The sequence below is a fragment of the Cheilinus undulatus genome, linkage group 9 (assembly GCF_018320785.1).
Source record: "Cheilinus undulatus linkage group 9, ASM1832078v1, whole genome shotgun sequence".
NCBI lineage: Eukaryota > Metazoa > Chordata > Actinopteri > Labriformes > Labridae > Cheilinus > Cheilinus undulatus.
In genome coordinates this window covers 33,590,282-33,613,930 of record NC_054873.1, presented here as the reverse complement: position 1 = coordinate 33,613,930, position 23,649 = coordinate 33,590,282, and the positions used below count along the sequence as shown (strand labels likewise).

General features: G+C 41.2%; 1 protein-coding gene across 1 annotated transcript in view; it reads left to right on the top strand.

Annotated features, from left to right (window-relative positions):
- Positions 1 to 23,649, top strand: part of abtb2b (ankyrin repeat and BTB (POZ) domain containing 2b) — a 56,945-nt gene that overhangs the window by 19,436 nt on the left and 13,860 nt on the right. Inside the window, exons 2-3 of the mRNA XM_041796511.1 lie at positions 15,273 to 15,422; positions 19,420 to 19,630. Of these exons, the coding sequence (XP_041652445.1) occupies positions 15,273 to 15,422; positions 19,420 to 19,630 (361 nt within the window). The remainder of the gene's footprint in view (positions 1 to 15,272; positions 15,423 to 19,419; positions 19,631 to 23,649) is intronic.

Sequence of the window (23,649 nt, the reverse complement as noted above, 5' to 3'; positions counted from 1 at the left end):
GTGTGACATTGTGTGTGTAAGTGGCTGCTTTGTGGGTGTTAAAATTTTGGGTCAAAAGGTGACATAAATGCATAAGAGGATGGTCCTTTTTAGCACTGTGGGCCCTCCCTATGTGGTCAGTGTGTATGTGAGGGGTGTGTACAGGGTGTTTGAGAGGGTCAAGGGTTGGTTGTAAACTCATGTGGGTGTCAGATGGGTCATACATCCAGTTGAATGAGGTGACTGGTCTGCTTAAAGGTAGTTTACTGCCTTTTGCTAAAGAGGTGGACATGCTGACACGCCCCGCAGGTCTCCACCACACCCAGGTCACACTAGCACATGGAGAATTTAGAGCTGCTATCTGTGCTCTGCTGTCATCTGCAAGAACTTAAACATGGCCACACACATGATTCATGCGTCTGGATGCCTTTTGCATACCAATATTCAATTCTGTGCTGATATCTGTGTGGTCGGACTACATATATCAGAGTGTCTAGAGTTGGGTGGTCCATGATTAATCACAAATGTGTCACCCGTATGGCATTGATTTCCAGACTAATTGTATGAGATGGTGTTCTGTTCGCTTAAACTATCCAGTCTTATGGCTGACACGCTTTCCCTCCCAGTGTCGAACCCTCACCTCTCTTCTGTCTGCCACAGCGAGGACAGTTGTTGTCAACAATGGCACCAGCAACAGACGAATGAGGCAGATGTAAATGGACCTGCCCAGCTCATTACAGCAGACAAAAGAATTACAGCCCCTAGTTTACACAAAGCGCTACCCTATGCACTGTCCACTGCTGTCAGACTCTGCTGAGTTGTGATGCCTATGAAATAATGCAAACTCATCCTCTCTATTTGTCCTGACCATGTCAGGTTATAATGGGATGGAATTACCCTGTGAGTGGTTTGTCTTTCTTGATGCACGCTTAATTGGACAGCAGTAAAATCTTTAATGCAACAATGCTCTACAAATACTTTTCTGCCCATAGACATAAATGCAGCCTCCTTTGTTTATTCAGCTGACTGTGCAAGTTTGGAATCACTTAAACTAAGATGTCTAAAGCCAGTAATGGGTGTTAACTTAATGCATTCAGTTAAAGCAAACTCAGTTTGGAAGTACTTAACATGAGTGTTAATATCACTTTATACAGTACCTACGCCTTAATCAGAAAGGAATATTGCATGTTTGTTCCCACTGCATTCATTTAAAGTAGAATTATTATTGAATTAACCAACACTTTGTGAAGTATTGAGCGCCAACTTGATGAACTTAAAGAATGCCACAAAGCAACCTACATGTAATCCATCTGAATCAGAAGTACTGTTGCTTTTAGATTCCTGTAGATCTTTTTTTTTTATTGACATTGGTAGATTTTTCTCTTTTTGGACTTTTTTGTTGCATAAAGACTCACACAAGCGTACTGTGCAACACACTTGCATGTCTGTGTGAGTGAATAGCAATTATTGGCTGCCCAGATTGTGGTTTTCCTTTCCTGTCCTCTGGTCTTTTCCACTCTGCTGTGAAACTGCAGTCCAAAGACTTCAGGAGTAGAAGAAGTAGAGCAGCAGGCGAACTGAGGAGAGGAGTGACTGAAAAAGTGAGCGAAGCTCTAGTCCTAATCATAATCCATCCCCCTCCCACCACTTTTCCCCCCCATTTGAATCACCCAGCTCTCTGCGTCACGATTTCACTCTCTATACCCAGCCCAACACGGAATGTTAATCAGCAGAAAGCTGCTTTAGATTTACAACGGGGAATTTGGATCCAGCGCTTTGAAACGTCAAACTCTTAAGTCCTTCTATCCAAACTGCTTGTTGAGACTGTGAGAACTGTGCTGCTGCAGCAGCAGGAGCTCCTGAACAGAGGAGTATTGGAGGGCTGGGTTCTGCTCTTTATCTCGTTGAGCAATTGAAACATGAACAGCCTGCCAGGGTCTTTAAACATCGAGGTAAAGGCACATCATGCTTATGAGGCCGAGTGCTTTAAATGAGAGCTAGTGAAGTGGTTAAAATCTTACATAACAAAACGTCAATTTTGTTGAGTCACAAATGTGCCTTTACCGATGCTGTTCATGCAGGAGCGGAAGCGGTAATGGACCGGAGCCATGTGTGTCCCTGTTCGACACTTACGGGCACAGGGGTGTCAAATAATGAGATTATTCCAGTCTTTATTTTAATTTTCAATGTGTCATACTGTGAAAATATATGACACAACTAATGAGCAATCGTGAACAATGGTCATGCTCCTGCATGTCTGAGTTATTCAGAGAAATTAAAAAAAAAAAAAAAAAAAAAAAAAACAATGTCAAGATATGAGATGATGTCATTAAGAAGTCTGAGATGCATGTGAAATTCACAGTATTTAAACAACTTTTAATTGGGAAGTGGATGCATAGATATAAACTGACAAAAGTAAATTAATTACTATGAAATTAATGTGCAGAAAAACTGCAGTGATTGCCACCCACTGGTTGACTGGGGTGGGGGAATGGGGGACAGTAGGAGTAAATGTTAGGAAAAAAAATGCAGCTAAAGCGGCCTCTTTGGTGCCCCTATGGTACACAAAACATTATTCTGAAGATGACAGAGTAGTAAAGTGCCCTCTTCAGGGCAGTGGTTCTCGACTTGTTGGTTGGGACCAAGGACCTTTTCTATGGGTTGAGAATGTGTGCCTGGGAAAAAATGCTCAAAGACATTGAAACTCTTTAAACAGGCTTGTTTTATCATGTGTCTTTGACTTTTTTCACATCTTTTATACTGTCTGAGGTCCAGACTTTTTCAAATTACTAAAAATGTGTGTCATAAATTATCATTGAGAAGTTGATGGTGGGTCCTGATGCTCAAGTTGAGAACCACTGCTCTGCAGTGCTCTTGCAGTGGACAAAGTATAGAAAAACACCCTCTAGATTGCTCTTTCAGAGGACAACTCATGATAAAGTGCTTTCCAGGGTGCCCTCTCACCCAGCAAAACATGGTAACATGCCTTATAGGGTGCCCTGTGAGTAGGTATGCATGGTTATGGCAAAAATAATAATCACAATTATTTTAAAAAGGTACTGAGATCACAATTATAGAATATGATTACTCATTGATTCCACAGCATCTGCATCACATGCATTTATCAGACCTAGACACTCAACACTTTGAAAGCAAGGAATAACGGAAAATTAAATTACTGGAAAACCCATAAATATATAACAATAATGCTAAAAGATTACAATAAAGGAACAAAAATACTTTTATGGCCAAAATTTATATTCGATCTGTGCCTACAAGGAAAACTTGAGGCAGGGAGAGAAGCTGCAATGAACCCAGAGCATTGCAGGCATTATTGAATGACATTGATTAAGATATAGCATAGAGGAGGAGCTGGGGTGGAGGAGGGTTACAGATAGTAGCTTGCAGGGAGCGGCAAAGCCAGGCTAGAGCAGCAGGAGTGCATTAGCCAATGGCGTGCTTAGAGTGAATTAACTGGCCGTCAGCTGACGAGGGCCGGGGTGGGATCAGCTGATCTCAAATATATGACAGCGCGTAACTCTGTGCCTGCCTGAACTCTATAGGCTCAATTTGTAAAATAAAAACAGTTCTCAACTCCTTGTCTATTGTATAACATAGGTGTAGTAGATATAATCACATTAAAAAGGTTTCAATTTAATCAGGGTTTCTACATGTCTTACCATGGATCTATGATGACTGTGCATTGGTGTCCCATCATATACAGCAGTCAGCAGATGTTCTCTTTTATGTTTTCACCCCTGCCCATCAATCATCCTGGGTCTGCCACTGTTTGAACCTTCTGGATCAAAAACTTTTGACTCCTAAATAATGAGATTTTTACTGCCTGCTTTGTATTTTGCTGCTTCCCTGTTTGACTATTTAAATAACTTGATTACCATAAAGTTTTTAAGTTCAAGGCTAAAACTGTGTCTTGGTGAACAGAGTAAGCATCTGGCTACCACCAAATGGTCAGAGTTCATGTTTATTTGGCGGTAAAGTGGTTTCAGACATCCATCACAGCACGCACCTACAGTGGTCACATGTTTAAGGCAGCTGGTTCACTCAAACAAGTGAGAGATCCACACAGCCAACTGGCCAATGAAACTTTAACATCACTGCAGTTTCCTCTCCTGAAAAGAACCTCCAGCCCAGTCTGCATGAAGACTGCGTGCCTTTCCTCAATGAGTGTGTTGTCTGCCATCCAAGCTGACTGGCTCTCTGTTCTTTCTCTAGAGGGTCCAACGGAGAGAAAATGAGCTGATCACACAGACAGAATAAGAGCAATTAGTGCAAACATACACTCAAACACACACACTTTGTGCTTCTTTGCCCAGCCTGTTGCCCTAGTGTTATTGGTCAGAGGACAGAATAGAGTTTGGCCTGTTCTTAAAGGGGAGGTTTCTGTTTGAAATGGTCAAATAAAACAGGCTGTCCTTGATCTGAGCCGGTCTGTTGGAGCCTTTGGCTTTAAAAATGACTCTAATGATAATTGTTCTGAAAAAGCAAAGCCCAACATTGTGTTTTGACTACTTTTTATTTGTCACACACTTCACCTCCTGGCAGAGTTTTGGATTATGACATCATCTGAAAGTGGCTTCAGTCATGAGGGGGTGGGTTTGAGGTTGAATGTTTATGTGGTTGTGTGCTGTGTGTAAGTTATAGCCGTCATCGTCTGTCTTAGAGAAAACACTATAGTGTATTTCCAGACTCGGTGCTTTACAATAAGCCTATAAAACACAGTCACCCAATAATTGAGCTATAATATCCCTCTGCTGTTTGCTGCACACTAAGTGAAGTGGCGTCACATATGGAACATGTGGAAGGGGACTAGATAGCCGCAGGCACCGCGATCAGCCTGGAATGTAAAATATAAAACATGATTAGAGAGAGAGAATGAGGGGGAGTAAAGGAGGGGGAAGGGGAGAAAGCTGAAGTCATGTTTAGGATTAGGGTTGGATGTGTAGGGGAGCTTATGGCGATATTTCTCAGGGCTGAGGCAAACCAAAGTCACCTCGCTTCCTACCACTCCTAATTCTGTGTGAGTGTGTTTGTTGGAGGTTAGTGGTGGAGGGAGGGGATGCAATTGCAGACCACATTTACAGCTGCAGCAGCAACATTTTTGCACTTCTAGAACCAGAAACAGAAACAAAAGGGAGACCTGTAGATACATTTAGTTTTTCGGGGTCTGTCATTGAAGGGATCTGATCTTTGAAGGCCAAGTCCACACGTAGGAGTTAGCGGATTTTCTTTTGCGAGATTACTGAAGGTCACAACACACAGAAGAACCTCCACTTTATTAAGAACCCTGCATATTTGTGGACAAGTCCTTGCTGTGTATCTCTGCTGCAAAAGTCCCCTTCATATTTAACTAGAAATGCACTGTATTATCAGGCTGATGTCTGTATCAGCCTAGGCTTGTATATTCAGGGCTGATACTGACACCAATTATTCATAATTCATAAGACAGATTAGTGATATTTGAAACCGCTATGCATTTCTTATGACCTTAAAAATGTACTTAATGTGGCAAAAGCAAAACTATATGATCAGAAAAATGAAAATACAAAGAAACAATTTAGCTCTAACAGCATGAGAAAGTGTTTTCTACTGTATCGCATAAAGCAACACAGCAGGAAGACAGGAAGTTATACCTTAACAGTGGAACAGTGGAAGACACACTTAACAGTGGAACCAATGTAGTAAACTTTTTTGATGAATTCCCTTTATCAATTATTGGTAGAATAAAATGCCAATATATGGCAAAATGCCAAATATTGGCCTCAAGAATTGGTTGGGCTAATAATCGGTTGACCCCTGGTATAGGAAGATATTTGCTGAAAATGTTCTTTTTCTGCATTGCAGATATGAAAACTTCAGCTGAAATTGACCTTGGATATGTTGTCAGATATCAGCCATGTGTGCGAATAAGTTTGTGCCTTTTTAGGCTGGATCAGCAGACCTTTGCAACTGAAGTCTTTTCTTTGTTCATCCTTATTTTTGTACATCCCATGCTCCTTTCCAGAGCTGAAGTTCAAGGTCTGAACTAAATGTATTCATTGATATAAGCGTTGGCTGAAATGAATGTCTAAATAACAGCAAAAATCCAGTACTGTGCATCTCTACTAGAATAAACTCATGATTATGTATCATGGATTGCTCCACATGGACAAAAGTGAGGAAGTGCAATGCTAATATCAGTTGACATAAAAAATTATATTCCTAAATGTGTGTCCTAATGGACTTGAATGTTCCCTATTGCATGTTTGAGAAACTTACACTTGCTGATAAAATGTGACTTGTTTGATTTCCCATAAGAACGCAGCAGCAGCTCTAGACAGAAGTAACATTTATATGCATTAAGCTTTGGATTGCAGTATTTGCAGTGCTACAGAACTTTCCCGTCGGAGTTTCTGCCCACAGTTCTAATGCTATGTAACAGCTACAGTCTGAGAACATCAGGCAGAACTGGCCCATGAAATCCTTTTATAACCCGGCTTAAGAGTCCTTCACATCCCCCAAATATAGGAACTTTCCTCTCTTTCCATCTTGCTGTGATTAATGTTGTGCGTGGGTGGTTTCTCAGTGACTTTGGGAAGCCCCCGTTATTACTCAGCTGATAAGGTTACTTCCTCTTTTAGCCCCAGCTGAGCGCCACCTCTGACCCGTGACCCTTTTCAGCCGGAGGTCACCAGAGGTGCCGGGGAAATCCACCAGACCCCATGTCGCCTGTCTATCAGCGTCTGTGATTTATCAGTCTCTGACAGGCGTGTCTCTGCTTGCATTTGCATGTGTGCACGTGCCTGTGGTTGTGTGCGCGTAAGCAGGGTTTGATTTAAATCAGAAACATCGCACACAGATGGTCTAGTGAAAGCTCAAGTGCACTGTATTTGCCTTGAGCTCATGAATGATTCTCTTTCTGCTCAAAAATCCACATAGCATATAAGGGGGTCTTTCAGATCTACCAACTACCTAACTTGTCAAATGAATGATTATTTTTAGCCCCAAATACTAATAGACCACTTTAAGTTTATAAATGCCCCTCTGTCCCACTTGAATCTGTTTAGACAAAGAACATGATGAGGGTCCGCCAGAGCAAGCAAACACATGGATATTTTTAACCCTGCATGCTGAAACAGTGCTGTTAGTGTATCCGAACAAAGCTTTTCTCTATGGTTCTGCAGAGGCTCACACATACAATAAAGTTCATTCATTAGTCTCACTTCTGTTGTCTCAGAAATCGTGCTCAGTGCATCCAGCAGAAGACCCATGCGTGGCACTGAGTCTCTTAAAAACAGAGAGAAGAATGTGTTGTGTGTGGGTGAGGCTAGATGTGTGAAAAACAGGTGTTTCTGAGCCTTTAAGTGTGGAAAACAAGAGGCAGGGTCTGTGAGTGAACCATCACATCTGGCCCCTGGATTCCACTGACATAAAATGAAGTACAAGCATGTGTGAGTCTTTTGTTGTGAGAAAGACACACACAGAGGAGATCATCAGATAGTGTGGGGGTGATGAATACCCTCACCCAGTAACTGTCCTGTTAAACACTGTACTATTATGTGACTGACAATCCTCCAGCCTCCACACGGGGGCCAGCATGTAGCCTCCTGGCCCAGAATCAGAGCTCCTTTCTGGATAGGGGAAGTCGCTTTGAAGCCCCCTTTCCCCCTAAACTCTCTGATCCATCCACCCTGTCATGAATGAAGAGGCTGTTAAAGGAGGAAAGGCAGGTGTTTCCTTGTGTGTATATGTCTAAATGTGTTGATGTGTGTGTGTCTTCAGTTTTTGTTTCAGATTACTGAGAGCAGACAGTGAGAGCAAAGCTGATCGCGTCCTTCTGTCTTTCACACGCTTTCTTTGTGGTAGACAAAACAAATGAACACACCCAGACGTGTTATGGTTCAGGAATGCACTTTATTAGGTGTTAGTAAGGAGAATGTTTTGATCTAAGCCGTGTATAATGCAGCTGCCATTTTCTAAACTTGCAGATCCCATGTCTGTCATCTGGCAGATCCATCTTGCAGAGCTTCAATCTGAAACATTTGTGCCAGGTCAGAGAATAGACGGACTAATCAGCATCATTTGAGATGCTTGCTGGGTTTTTCTGTGCTGCAGGTAAACAATCACTGGAGCGATTAGTGCAGAGGTAGTAGAGGTAGCAACAGTTTTTACCAGAACTGGACAACAAGAACTGCACGAAAAGGATTTGTCTGTTAAAAAAATGTTTTTGCACTGCTTCCAGCCAGCCTCACCGTCTGGCTCCACCGATAGTTACCAACAGTAGTGACTACCTGTCAAGCTCACCTGTCGACTACCTGTTTTCTCAGTGGGGCTGTGCATGCCTTGACTACATGTCTTGTTGCTCGAATTGGCCCGTAATAAATGACAGATTGAACATTAATATGCCCCCCAGCCAACACCAAGCCCTTATCAGGAAGTCAAACAACAGAAGCCAGGAAGCAGTAGGCTGTTTTAAAGTAAACCACAAATCCTTTCCGGGAATGGTGAAAGCGTGGAAGTTGTGGAGCAGTTCACCTTCCTTGATAATCAATCAACCGACTTGGACTCGTGCATGGGTGATGGGTTTGCTGAGCAAGACAGTGTGGCATTCCCTGTATCTTGAGCAAAAGTTAGAGTCTTTGGTCCTTGGTCCTCTCAGTCTTACTATACTCTTGCGAGGCCTGGATGTTGACTGAGGGCCAGAAGCACTGGCTGAACTCCTTTGTGACAACTTCTCTTTTTTGCATTTTTGGGTTTTGTTGGCAAGACCGTGCATCTAATGCTGGCATGTTCAGTAGAACGGGGATGGGAAGGGTCAGCTGCTTGAGATCTGAATGGCAGCTGGGTTTTTACGGGCACCTGGCACGCTTTCCTCGGCCTAATCCAGCTTACTGCATACTGGGTGCCCAGGACCTGGTGGGCTGGTCCAGGCACCAGGGGTGACCTTGTGCATTGTGGAGGGGTCAGCTGGGAAGATACCTGGAGAGCGGGGGCATGAGGTTGGCGCAGGCCTGGGGGATGGCCATCAGGAGGCCAGAGCAGTACAGGACCAAGACGCTGTAATGCTGTAAAGTGTAAACCGGCACATGCTCCCATACCTGACCTGATCTGATTTCATCAAGGGGGTTATAAAGACATTTCAAAGTTTGGCATTTGAAGAGTGCCTTGGGTTTTTTTCTTTTAAATCCATTGATTACATGAATCCCATGCCACAGAGCACCTGAATCTTACTCTTTATTGAGTCCATGAATCAGATTTTCTGCAGTTTTTTACAGACTGTGGGCTGTTGCACAGATGGAAAAGTGTATGGAAAAATTCATTTACTGAGTTCTTAGATTGAAACCCTGCAAATGTAATCCAAAGATTTTTCAAAGTTAGCAGTTTTGCCATGGTCTGAGAATTTAAAGCTCTTTTTTTCTGGCTACTTATTAAAGGTGATGCTAAGACATTTTCCAAATATTTGCTGAAGAAGTAAACATAATGAGCAGATTTGTCCTTAAAAGCTTGCATATCTTTTCACACTAATGCTGCAAACAAGCTTGAGTGCAAAATAAACAAACCATGACATTGGGAGAGGACATGAGATATCAAGAGAAACAAAGAATTAAAGTCAATATATCTAGGCTAAAGGATTCAGCTGTTGTTACTTCCACATTTATATGCAGCTCACAGCTTGAGTAATGAACTTGATTTGACAGCAGTATTATAAATATGTCAATGTGATGTGGTAAATTAAGGACCCTAATTGAGAGTGGCAGCCTGGCTGGGAAAAGTTTCAAAAACTTCCCTCACAGCAAAAAAAGCAGTTGTTTGATTTTCTGACCTTGTTATGGCAGTTTGTCCAACATCATTGTGAGTGACGTCTTGGCTGAGCAGGAGAAGCTGTACTGGTTTTCAGAGATAGTTTGGATGATCTTGGGACTGCCACAGGCCCTGTGGTAACGTTCAGCAGTGATTTGTAGCTGCGACTCCCACATGACATTTGCAGGGTCAACCTCAGAAATGGAACCATAATGACCATAAGAGAATGATTCCCTTGTGCCACTTGTCATCCCCTGCCTCACCCTTTTCACAGTCTCAGATATTCCTGTCTCCCCCAACTCTCCTTGTTCTCTGCATGACTCATACGTCTTCAACCAAAGCTCCCAGCCCCTCTTACCCCCTCCTCTTTGTCGTGCACTATGCTTCACTCTGCCGAACAAGTATTATTTATAAAGTGCTGGAGCTGCATGTGCTTATGATGTTGGTGGTGGTGTTGGGGACAGGCTCTGGTTGGATTGCAGACCTACATCAGGCCTAAATGACGCAGGCTGGGGTTCAGTGGTGAGGGAAGCAACAGGGCGGGACTATGGGAACTACAGAGAGAATGATGGTGTGCGAATATTTGCCACAGCTTTGAAAAATCCTGCAGAATCAATCAGATTTAAGTCTAGTAAATATCTTACCTCATCACTTTATCTATTTTGAGCATGCTAAAAATAGGCTAGACCTTTTTTTTTTCTGAAGATAGTAAGAAGATACTCCAGGAGACATAAGGTGTGCGTAAAGAAACAGAAATAAGATTATAAGTGAAGCTTAAATCCTTATGCTCTCTAATAATCCTTAATTTACATACTTCAACACAGGAAACCAAGTGGTGTTTTTTAAGCAACATCTGAATGCATTCTGAAATGATTTTACTGATTCATTACCCTGATTTAATTAGTCCTCAGGGATTCTTACTGTTTTATTTTCAACCATTTAATATATTTTATGCAAATTGGTAGAGTTTGAAGACTGAAATAACGTCAATGTGACGCTTTTGGTGAGTCACTGGTAAGGGATTCAGAGTAACTACAGTATGTTAATCCACACATCATTGCTCACTCACAGATACAGACTTGCACACACCTTCTGTGTGCCCACACATTCTGTTTTTCCACACACCCTCACCCACTCTAATGAGACAGAATCTCTCAGAGAGGATCCTACACATCTGGAGGCTCAAGCCTCTCTGACACTTGTAGGAATCTAGCTCTCAAAGAGGTATTGTCATCATAACATGTCATTTGTACGGTAACACCTACTGCTTTTACGTCTGTGGCCATAAAATATACAGCAGTGTGTGCAGAACATGAGAAAGTCAACAAAATAATCAGAGAAACGTTATTTTATCTGTGAAAGTCTAGAGATGAAGGTGTGTTAAAAAAAAAATCCCACTCAAGGCTGTGAACATGTTTATGCTCTATTTGCTTAACCCACATTTCTATGCTCCAAGTGCCATTTTAAGGACTAATCAAGAGGGATTTACAACCTGCACCAGCAAAGCCCTCATAATTACCAAGATACCTGAAATGACACATCAAAGATGGGCAAACATACTTTATATGCACAGACCTGAGTGTATGTTTGTGCTTGTGAGAGAGGGATGAGTTGAAGCTTGTGTACAGTTCAGCTTTGACGTTTATGTCTTTTGTAGCAGCGGTGCTCTGCTAGAGGCGGCCGTTTCCATTGTGTGTAACCAGGGGAGTCAGCACATATTATACAAGTCAGAGGGTGCAGAGAAACTACCAGAGAGAGAGGTGGAGAGAGATGGAGTTTCACTGTATGTATGAGACTAGATTCTCTTTGGCAGCATAACTCTGCTGAAGTGAGCAAATGTTTGAATCTCAATGTGTTTTCATTTATGAAGCACAACTGTGGACTGACATGACTCTAGGTGGGTTTGTTTTTATGAAGTCGACGCATATCATGTGCCTGCCTTTTACTTCTCTATTGAGATTTTTTCTTTCTCACAGTATTATAGAGCAGATGATGTACTGCTGCTTGTCATATCCAGTACATGTGATTTACTGATGTCTCATTGACTGTCTCATGACCTTTGATTTGTTATGAAATACTATGTTCATGTGTGCATACACAGGCAAGACATCATGCTGAAGATTAGTCTGGTAGGGCTCCTGTTGCTGGCATGACGAATCAGCAATGTGATCTATCAAATCTATTTCAACAACAACAACAAAATAATAAAAGGCTGCTAGGAATAAGAAATATATAGTTTGTTAGATCAGGCAGAACTCTGAAACTGTGCTGTTTTACACATATTACCAAAAAAAAAAACACTCTGCAGTGTACTGTAACAGTTTGTTAATTATAACCCTTACACTCTTTGTCCATGTTTTTTATTCCCATTATAACAAATCTCCATTTGAGTTGCTATAATAGTATGTTTAGTAATTCTGTATAAGATTGAAAAAGGTGCATTGCTTTACTTAGTGCCTTACAGTCATATTTTGTAAGTGGATATCTTTCCATGAATATATACAGTGCTTGACAAATTTATTAGACCACCACCCAAAGTAAGGTTTATGCCACAGCTGCCCTAAATTAACAGCCTTGGTAAAAATTAGTAAAACCAAAATCATTTTTTATGTTTCTGCAATGGTTAATACACCATTATGTAGAAGCTCTTTAACCCAAATGATATGTTTAATGCTAAAATATAATTATTATTGTTACCCATGAATTTTCAAATTTACTGATTTACAAAAAAACCTGAAAAAATATTAAAGCACATTATTATTTCTTGATTAATATGTCAAATTATAGTTATTTACTTGCATTCCTGAACAGAAAAATTAGTTTTAGAGGTTGAATGTTATGTTTGATTCATTTCTGACTTCTCAGAGAAGCCCAGTGAGCTGGCTCAAATTTGGGTATAAAAAGGTGAATTCAGTTTGAAATTCCTCATTCCTGTTCAAAATGGTAAAATGTGGAGAGCTCACAGAAAATGAAAGAGAAAATAAAAAGAAAATGAACAGAAAATGAAAGCACTTCATGATGCTGGATGGTCTCTGAGACAAATATGACAGGTGGTTTGTAAATTTGTTAAGCACTATATATTTATATATAAACTGTATAGAATATTTTGTGGCAGTTTGCCTCATCATTGAGCACAGTTCATTGATATTATGAGAGATTTAACAACATGATTCAGCTCAGACAAATGAAGCTCAGCATTCGTTTAAGACACGGTAGTCATATGCCCAGGCATGATCGGCTGACATCCAGCTGATCCCAATTACAACCTCCCAGTAATATGGGACATTTTCTTACTAATCCCTGCTTGTATTAAAGCTGATTCACCACGCTGCTGCTGCTGGAAAAGCATAACCTCCTCCACCCCAGCACCTACTTTATAGCATAAAGCTTGTTGCACCCTCGTATTCAGAGTCATGCTACTATGGATTAATTGCTTTCGAACTAATTTTATTGTATTCAATACACATTGCCATAAATGTGTCTATCCAAATGGGCGTTTCTATCCATGCACTCGCTGGAAAATCAAAGCATGCTGCTTTACTACCCCAGGGAGCATCTTTTGAGCAGAGCCTTCTCTGCCAAGTAAAACATATCCATTTGGCAGTAATGGTTAAATATGTGTTGTAATATTTTCTAATGAAAAAGATTTTGGTTTTCCATGGAATTCAGCTCACATTTTTAAACTCTGTCTCCTCCTATGTCACTGGGTGTGTGCACACTTAAGAGTACGAGGATGGGATTTTTTTTTATTTAATTTTTTTTACACATAGCAGCGGTGTTATTTTCAACATCGTCCTCTGATTCCAACGAAAGGACACTGCTTGCCGGAAGCACATGGGAATGTCATTTCAGGGATGGTAGCCCATCTTTTTTCTTTCAGGAGAGCAGGGAGAGTTTAGATGAGGAGGCTTTCTTCCCTTAAGCACTGTAAATAAATCACATAACACGCACCGATCATCTTTCCTCTTTCCATTTCCCCATTGTATCTCCAATCAACTCCCACTCATTTCCCCAGGCTTGGCAGAAAGCTCACCTCTGATTTGAGGCCAAAGTAAAGGTTAGCTTTGGGCAGCTTACTGTGTTCACCCTGATTAATGAGCCAAACAGTAGCTAACAGTGCAATCTGGAGCAGTATGTGGTTATGTAAAAAAAACAAGGCCTATGAAAGAAAATATCAGTCTGTGTTCTGACCTTCACTTGTTACAGCATTAATCTTTGGTGAGAAACAAACACAGGAGTTTGAAGAACAGGACGGCATCAGTAGATATTTAAAGCAGCATCTTATCTCATCACATGCAATTAGTCTGACAGCCGGCTGTCATTTAGATAAAAAGAGCAAAACAGTTGTTTACAACTTAGTTTGTCAGTTATCTAATTTAATGAAGGTAACTGGTGCTACTTTGAAAGACTGACTTTTTATAGAAAAAACACCATGTGTTAAAAAAAAAAGTGTTCTCCTTAAAATCTTATTTCCAGCATGTCAGAGATGTCTGGGTTGGGCAAACTGGATCTCCAGAGAGTCTGTTCAAAGAGGAAATACCAAATGTGATGGACCCTAGTTACACAACAGCTATAAGAGTATGATAGTAGACAGGGCCCTCTTCAAAATAAAAGTTCTTCTTTTAAATCACCCACAAAATGGCAGTATCTTAAGGTATTACACCTATTTCCCTCTTTACCTAATGCTGTTCCCTTTGGCTTGGCTTTAAATGTATAAATATAAATACTTTAAATCTAGAACTATTACTTGAAAAGCATTCTTCAAATGTTTTTTACTGTATGTGTGAGAGAGGGACAAGGGTTCTGTAAAATTCATGTGGAAATCCTCCCTCTTGTGTAGCCAGTTTGTATCTTCCTCTTCTGGTGTGATAGGTCAGAGTAAAGGTTGGTAAGGTCCTGCGCTGCTGGTAGTCTGTGACCTCTTCAGCCTTCTGTTAATTGGTGGCGTCCTATGCATGAACCCCATGGCAAGCATTTATCAGAATAGCTTTTTTCCATATACTCTTATTATATCGTTTCTATCTGTCATGATGATGGTTTTTTTTTTGGCAGGCTTGCACAAAACATGTATAAATATGACAAGCAGGCATCAAACATGCATATAACCATGCATATGCAGTATTTGTTGTTTAATCTGCATGATTTAAGATTGTCATCTGCAGTTTGAGAATTGAGTGGTACTGATTTTCCCATCTTCTGCCTTCTGATGCAGTGTGCATTTGTTTGGTTGTATTAGCCTGATGTCTCTACATGCTCTGTTTATTTTCCTGAATGTGTTGAGAGTAAGGCTCATGTTCCCTTGTGTGTTTATTTGCCCTCAGTGGTGTGGGTTACCAGCATTACAAATACACTATGTAAATACCAGCAGCAGTTGTTTTGAGACTTCTGTAGACAGAGTGAAGATTGATGGTTGCAGAAATTACGGATGCTTTCCTGCCCACAAACTTGTCAAATTAATCATGAATGCCATTCTCTCCCTGTTTCTGTCTCTGTAGGTGTTTTGTCTCTGCCGGCCCATTTCAGTCCATACACGGAGAACCAGCAGACGTCTGTGGACAGCAGGGAGGATGCCTATGCCCAGCTGGAGCTGAGGACACTGGAACAGTCTCTGCTGGCTACCTGTGTGGGCAGCATCTCTGAGCTCAGTGAGTGCATTTAGTTCAGAAAACTGTGGATCTTTTAATGCTGACAGATTTTATTCATTCAATATTTTTTATCCATTGAAATATTCTGAGTTCCTTTGTTACAGGCAATTTATCATTTCCGTAAATTATACACCAGCTGTCCTACTTTTTAAATAGTTGACTACTTATTCCACACTTTTTAAACACACCTTGTTATATCTATTCTATTTACAGCTTACAATAGACAGCCTCCCTCCTGCTAAAAAGCTGTTATTTTAGACAGCCCAGCACCAAGCAGAGATAATGGAGTTACTTTTTTTCTTTATCACTTTCTGTCTTAAGATAAGCCCCAACTTGTGCCTTATTGAGAAAGCTGTCAAATGCGAGCTCTTCTAAAAATAAGTAGGAGAAGAGTTTTTCCACACGTAGAGCTCTGGAGAGTAGCGTGATAATGACTGTATGCTGACCTCAGTTTCTATAGAGGAAGAGAAGACCCGGACCCATTCTAATCTCTTCTATCGGTCAAATGTTTATGATGAAAAAGTGTTTGTTTGGGTAAAAACTTTTTGTATAAAAGGGTTTGTCCTGTTGGCTGTGCCTCAGTGGTAGATATTCTCTCAACTAGAAGGTCTGGGCTTCAGTCCCCAGCTCATGCTCCCACATGCTGTAGTGTCCTAGGACAAGATGCTTCACACCAAACTGCTCCCACTTACCCCTTTTTCGCCAAGCCAGTTCCAAGGCTGGAGTTTGGCTCGAGCTGGAGAAGTTTGTTTTTCCACAGGTTGGAGCTGGCAGCTATGTCAGTGCATCACTGTAAATGTCACTGTGCATCTCATTTTCCCCAATGGGAAGAAACTAGCATGGTTAGCTTGTCAAACCATAGCTGAAAACAATGCAAACTGTTCTAAAATGAAACTCACGTGCCCTGTTGATGTTGTCAACAGTGTTCAATCCTCCATCTTCATCTTCAGCATCATTGTAGCAGAATTTAAAGCTCCTGTTGTCTTTCAAGACTGCCAGTTTCAGCACAGCGTTGAGTTTATTAAAGTGTGGATTGGACTTGGCCGACCATTACCACTGCAGCTTTTTGGTGTTCTTTTTGTCTTTTTTCATTTTTATATTGATACCCATTATTAATAGTGCAAGTGACCGATAACTGATATTTTGAATTGATATGCATTTATTATGACAAACAAAACCTACTTAATGTAGCAAAAGTAAAACTGCATGTTAAAAAATTAAGGAATATAAGCAATTGATCACTAGCTCTGTCAATATGAGAAACAGCAGGTGATGCCATATACTTCCTGTACCCGTGCCACAAATAGAAAAGTGCCAAACCAGCTCATTTACTGTTTAGCCATTCACTGAAGCTTCAATGATAACTCTGCTCTGAAGCTGAAGTTTCAAAGATACAGTATATACACATTTAGCCAGAATACGAGGGGTCTTATTCCAGGATCTAGTGAAGGATTTTGTAAATCTTGTGAGAATTCAGGTCCTCAGTGAGACTTATTCCACAAACTACTGCTGTTTGAAAGAGAGTTTTTGATATATTGCTGGTCTTAGATGTCCCTGTCTGTGGCCGTAGTCTTGTAAATAGAGAAGTGTGCACACATTTACACACAGTCTTACTGTACTCTACTGTACATATGGTTTGTTTAAACTGGAGACTGTGATGGATTTTCGAGACTGCAAGAGAGCAGGCCATTAAAAAAAGTGAGAAAAAGGGGAGTGGGTGAAAGGAGGTTGGAAAGTTGGGGGATTATGTTTAAGGATAGAGAACATACTGGTTAAAGCAGGGTTGAGAGGTGTGGAGGGTTGGGGGCATGGGGGGGTGGATGGAAAGGTAGAAAGGTGAGGAGTGGGGTCGTCAGTGCAGGGGGAGATTAGTGTTTGTGAGGGCCAGGGTAGGTTTCCTTCTCCAAATGAGCTAACACTCTGCCATTTGTTCCTCCAGCACAAGGCCACGTTCATAGATGGTCACCGTTAGTGAGGCATTAAGAAAGTGTACACATGCTCTCAAACACAGACACACTCTTTCTCTCACTCACTCAGTGCTCTCTTTGTGCCACATCTCTCTGGTGGTGTGAGACTGGGCTGTTCTGGGCAGGGCTGGCATCCTTCACACTCACTAACGCACACACAGGCATGTGATATGCATTCACACAACAAAAACTCAGAGGGCTTGGCACTCTGATCTGAGCCCAAGAGACTAGGCAGACATAGAAGCATCTGTACTCAGCTGCCCCTGTTGGATCTCTAGACTGGATTTGGCCAGACACACCAACACACAGCCTACATAAACATGATGGATAGCGGATGGCAGCATTACGGGGCATTTCAGATAAATGATCAGAACTCTTGGAAGTAAAGTTTGGGCAACGGACCTGCTCTGAAAGCTGTCTTTATAGAAATTATAATGTCAATTTTTCATCTTTGTGGTGGTCCTTACCAGTTATGGGAAACTGTAATTATATGACCATCCAGTTAACTAAGGGAAATATTAGGGATCAGGACCAGACAATCCCAAATAAAACAAGCTTTGTGCTAAAGCTGTTAAAGCCAGTTAGAATCTGGGGTCATAGAAAGACCAGATAAATCTTATTTGACAGACAAAACAGTCATCATTTTCTAGATATCCTATTCTTTGAGGTTTTTTATTATCTTATAAGTCTGAACTAAGAGGCACATTCTGTCAATGTGTATTCAAAGGCAGTCATGTCACAGCTGATTGACTCCCAGGCTTCCATGAGGGCTTTAATATAAGCTGTAATCTAAGAAAGGAGTATTTCATATCCTTCTGACCCCTGTAGCTTGGTTTAGCCTCAGGGCACAATATGGGCTGGAAAAGCTAGGGAGAGGCTCTCCATCTTGGGCAAGAATTCCTGGGAGACCTCCTGGAGGGGCTGCTGGTGGTGGGTAACACAAAGGAGGCCCTTCAGCTTAAAGTGGGGTCTGTTTTTCATGGGGGGCACTTCAGTGTAACCCCTCTCGAAGCACCCCTTAATATAGACCTTCACATACACACTCTCAAGGCTGAACCCCGAAACCTTGCCCCCCTTGGAGCCGTCCACTCACAGTAATCTGGTTAGAAATTAACTCAGGGGTAATTATGCTTAATGAGCGTTACACGATCCCAAGTTCAGCCTGGCCTTCCTCCATCACTCAGCCCTTCCTCCACATCCTCCTTCTGTGACAACTGATATTTTATCTTTCCACTAGACTCCTGCTATCACACCCATGGTCAAGCACTTGGATGTTATCTGCATGCTCTGCTCCATGCGGTCCCACACCCTCCGTCTTGGTTTCATGCTTTTATCCACACGTATTTTCTTTAATAAAGTCTCATGTATTATAAGGAGCACAATCTTTTTTGAATTGGACTTTAACCAACTGCACATGGTTATTCACTTAGCTCGCAGTGTGGGTGGATGAATCCTCTGATAAGCTGCATATTTCTTATGTCTTCATCTAAGGAAAGCAGTGGTCTAATTCAAAGTATAAATTAGGCCTTTTTTAACCACTTAAAAACAGATTTAATCATGATTAACCATCCAGTTCCACCTTTGTAAGCTGAGTGCTTTGATTGAAACTCCTCAATGCAGAAACAGTTGAACGGTTCATTAGAGCTTGTGATCAACTGTCCTTTAGCCCATTAACTCCTTCAGCGGTTAAAGATGAATGGCTGTTTAGACTGGCCGTCTGGCTGTGCTCACTGATAATGACACTGCTAATGGCGAATACCACTAGAGAAAAGGAGAGAGAATAATTAAGAAAGGAGGGTGGAATATAAATGGTTAAGAAAATAGGGAAATCCAGTTTGATTTGGAGCCAACAGGGTTTGTACTGAGAACTTTTAATTTGTTACTTGGCATTTTTAAGGCTAATTTCCTATTTTATGATCTTAGGTTAAAGTCAATGTTGAATGAAAAGGGGCCATTCTCATGTATTTACTGAAACAGATATCTACTACAAAATCTAACCCCCGTTCTTTCTCCCATGTCCTTTGTTTCAGGTGACTTGGTGTCCCGCGCCATGCACCACATGCAGCGCCTCAGCTCAGTGCGTCCAGGACTGAGCCCTGCCCGCCACGCCCGTCCCCAGCAGCCCGTGTCCTGGTCGCCGGACGCCCTCCACACCCTTTACTACTTCCTGCGCTGCCCACAAATGGAGTCCATGGAGAATCCTAACTTGGATCCCCCACGCATGGCACTTTGCAAGGAGAGGTAGGAATCATTAATGACAAGGTTTTTTAATGCTAAAACAAATATCAGTCAGGACCACTTTGTCAAGGAACATGCATGATTTGCTGTTATAAATGTTTCCCTTTATTAGCAGTTATTTATTTGCTCTCATTGCTGTCATTTATATTTGACGGTGTGGTTGATCTGGGATACTCCTGCCCTTCCACAAGCCTAGGAGGCAGCAATTAACCCAGAGCAGAGCAGGCGTCATTGACAACAGCATTGACAACAGAATGGCATTGATTAAGTCAGATATAGCAAAGAGGAGGAGATGGGGTGGAGGAGGGTTACAAAAAGCAACTTGCAGAGGGAGCAGCAAAGCATTGCCAGGCAAGAGCAGTTAAAATATGACAGCATGACTGCAGTTAGCCAATAGCATGCTTAAAGTGAAGCAGCTGGCCGTCAGCTGATGAGGGCTTGCAAGAGATCAACTGATCTCAAATATATGGCAGCACTCAACTCCTTGGCCTGCCTGAACTAATGCTATATGCTTGATTAGATCATACGTACAGGGGTTGTTTCTTTCCATTTTAATCCACTTTCAAAAGACTATGTTTCTTAGAATTCCTAATCTCTACTTGTACAGTTTATGATCTGTTTTGTTGTCCTGATCATATCTGGTCTTAGAAATGATTTGATTTGCCTCACAAGGTTGCGTGAAATGTGATTACCTTCACTCCTCTAGATAAAACACAAACTGAAATACACACCTAGAAAATAACAAATAGGTTCTAATCGTGTAGGGTGCTTTTTCCCAGACCCCCATTCTGTCTCAGACATTCCTTATACTTGGCCCTCTGGTCATTGAAGTGTTAATTTTCTGTAGGTAAATGACAGGTAAGCAAAAGACTCCCTGTGCTAATGTTAGTCTTATAGACCGATGAATTGCACCTTCAGAGTGTTAATTAGATTGTAGACTGGTGGTTTAGGAGTTTTAAGAGGTGCTAATGGTCTGTAATTCTGTTAGGGCTCTCCTCAGATCTTACTGAGGTTGCCTTTAACAGTTATGGTAATTCTTGTCTTTTCAGTCCAAAGACAAATGCTTCAAAATACTTGGCAGACTGAATTAAATGCACCACTTCAAACTTATTCTTCATTCATTCATTCACCTGATCATTTTTGACATTCTTTTATAAGCCCCAGGAAATTAACTTCATTTTATTAGATTTCCACAGAAAGTAACAATAAACCTCAACTGAATAATGTCTCTTTTCATTCAATGCAAATTTATTCAAACTGTTAAAGCATTTGTTTGCATGACATGTAAATCCATAATGGTGAAATTCAGCACTTACGTAGATGTCAAAACATTATGCAAATACTTAAGGTAAGATTATGAGTTACAATTGTGTGTGTGAGAGGGGAAAGTACTTGCAGCTTGCCTACACATCTGGGGTTTGCCCTCACAGAGAAAGAAAAAAACCCTCAGACACGTGTTAAGTCTGTGTGACTCATTTTACTCACACACCAGAGTGTCTATATGTGAAACATGTATGCAGGAAGGGCTCCTTTAAGTGTTTAGTCTAATTACATGTATTATACTGACGTATGGAGGCCTGTCTACAGGTAACACTCAAGCCTACAAATGATACACAGCTACACTAAAGTGAGTTTTGAGATTATATTAATAATTTGGAGGGTTGTTTTTGTGTTTTCTCCATTTGATGAGTTTTATTCTGGAACCTTACAACCCCAATTCCTTAAAAGGTGGGGGCTGTGTAAAATATAAATAAAAACAAGATGCAATATTGCAAATCTCATAAACTTATATTTTATTCACATAGAACATTAACAACATATCAGATTTTGAAACTGAGACATTATACCATTTAATGAAAAGATATTAGCTCATTTTGAATTTGATGGCAGCAACACATCTCAAAAAGTAGGGACATGGCATTAAAAGACTGTAAACGTAAGTGGTACTATAATGAAAAACAGCTGAAGTTGCTTTTTTTTTTTTAAAAAAACAAAAAAAACAAAAAACAGAATAAATGGCTGTTTTCCTTGGGCCAAAAATCATTGAAAATGGACTGGGGCAATTAGAAAACTGTTCTGTTGTAAGAGGAATCAGAATTTTGAGTCATTTTTTTAAACCACGGATGATGTGTCCTGTGGACTTAAGAGGAGAGGGACCATCCAGCATTTTATAAGGCCACAGTTCAAAAGCCTGCATCTCTGATGGTATGGGGTCACATCTGGAAAGGCACTATCTATGCTGAAAAGTATCTAGAGGTTTTGGAGTAAAATATGTTCTCATGGGGTTGAACATCTGTATGATTGTTAGGAGCATTTTTTGAAAGTTCATTGGATGATATCAGCCAAATCTACATCTTTTTTGATATGCTGACACACATGCACAGACGTCATTTTTATTTGTAATGCCAACTGGCTCCCATATATGTATTAGCAAACAGATGCAGTGTGAAAGGTGGGCTCCTAATTAGGATCAAAGAGAGCAAAACTAGAGATACACGCCCTTTTTTACCCTGCCCTGGCTGTTTCTTCCAGGTTCTCAGATATTTTTAATGTTGGATGTATATCAGCCATTTTTATTGGTGTAGGATGAAATGATTTAGTGTCCTGTTTTACTGTAAACATCTGTGACTGTATATTTTTCTCTTTATAGATAACTCAGTGTGACTATATTCATGTTTTTCCTGTGTGTAAATGTTAGCATGACACACAGGTGGTAGAGTAGAGCAGTTCAAAGCTGGTAATGATTACAATGTGAGCGCCTGGTAACGATACAGACCTTCAATGGGCCTCTCAATCTCAGGGGCTCACCCTCTATTGAGAGCTTTATAAAAATCTTTGGTGGAAATCCAAAACCACCAAATCTGTGTGGGCCACATCATCAGACATCTTAGGAAGCCTGGTGAGAGCCTTGTTGCAGAATCCTCAGGAATCAGAAAACGCCCTTTTTGTTGTGATCCTTTAAACCTTGAACTCAGACATAGTTGTTACAGATGATGTTGTGAGGTAGACACTATAGGGACTACGTATTTTTGCCTCTTACTTTGCTCTTAAGCCACTGCATTGAGAAATACAACCCTCCTAAGTGCTGAAAGTTATCATTGACTAATCTTTAAAATGGTAGAGTAACTCATGTTTCCACCAAACTCTGTGCTATAGAGAGACCACCCCAAACCTTCTGCTCTCCCCAGCGGATGGAAGGGAGAACTAATGGATAGATGTGTTACTATGATAAGAAGTAGCCAGTGGAGCTCGTTTTTAACCACAAATACATCAGATACGGTTACATCCCCAAGCATGGAGCCTTTATGAGAGTAATCTGACTCTCCATCAGTGGTTAACCCTGACCTTTTGCAGCACATGAAGGGTCTGCTTTAAGACCTCATTGGAGTTTCTTAACAACAATCACACTGGCTTCAGGCGGTAATACACAGGACATATGGGAGCAGTGCAGCAGTGTGATGATGCCTCCTGGGGAGAAAAAGTCTTCTCTTTTTTATGTTGTAGGGTTCAAACACACCTGACCACAATTTGAGCTGACCTGCCAGGTGCTTCTGAGAATGGTGCCATGAATCAGCTCCAACATTTATATGTGTGTCAGTGTGTGAAAATGTGTGGGAGAGTTTGTGTTTGTCTGTCTGTGTGTGTCTACATCCCGCTGTTCTCAGTGTGTAGCCTTTGCATGTCGGGTCAGCGGGCTAGCCAGAAGTGCTATCTAGTTTCAGTGTTAATCATCAAAGCTTTGATGTCACACTGACCCTCTGATGGAGCTGAAGTTTGTGTTTCAGGCTGAAGGGCATAACCCAGACACAGGGGTCAGATGAGAAGGGTGCAGGGGGAACTGTAAAGGTAGAGGGAGAGGGCTTGGAGAAAAGAAGGAGCGATGAATTGTGGGACAGAGGCCAGAGCTCCACACTCCATCTGTCTGGAGTCACGGGCTACTGGCAAAGGTGTGCACACATATGGCCTCGTTTGATTTATGGAGTGTGGAGATGGGCATTTTTGTGTATTTTCTCCACACATAG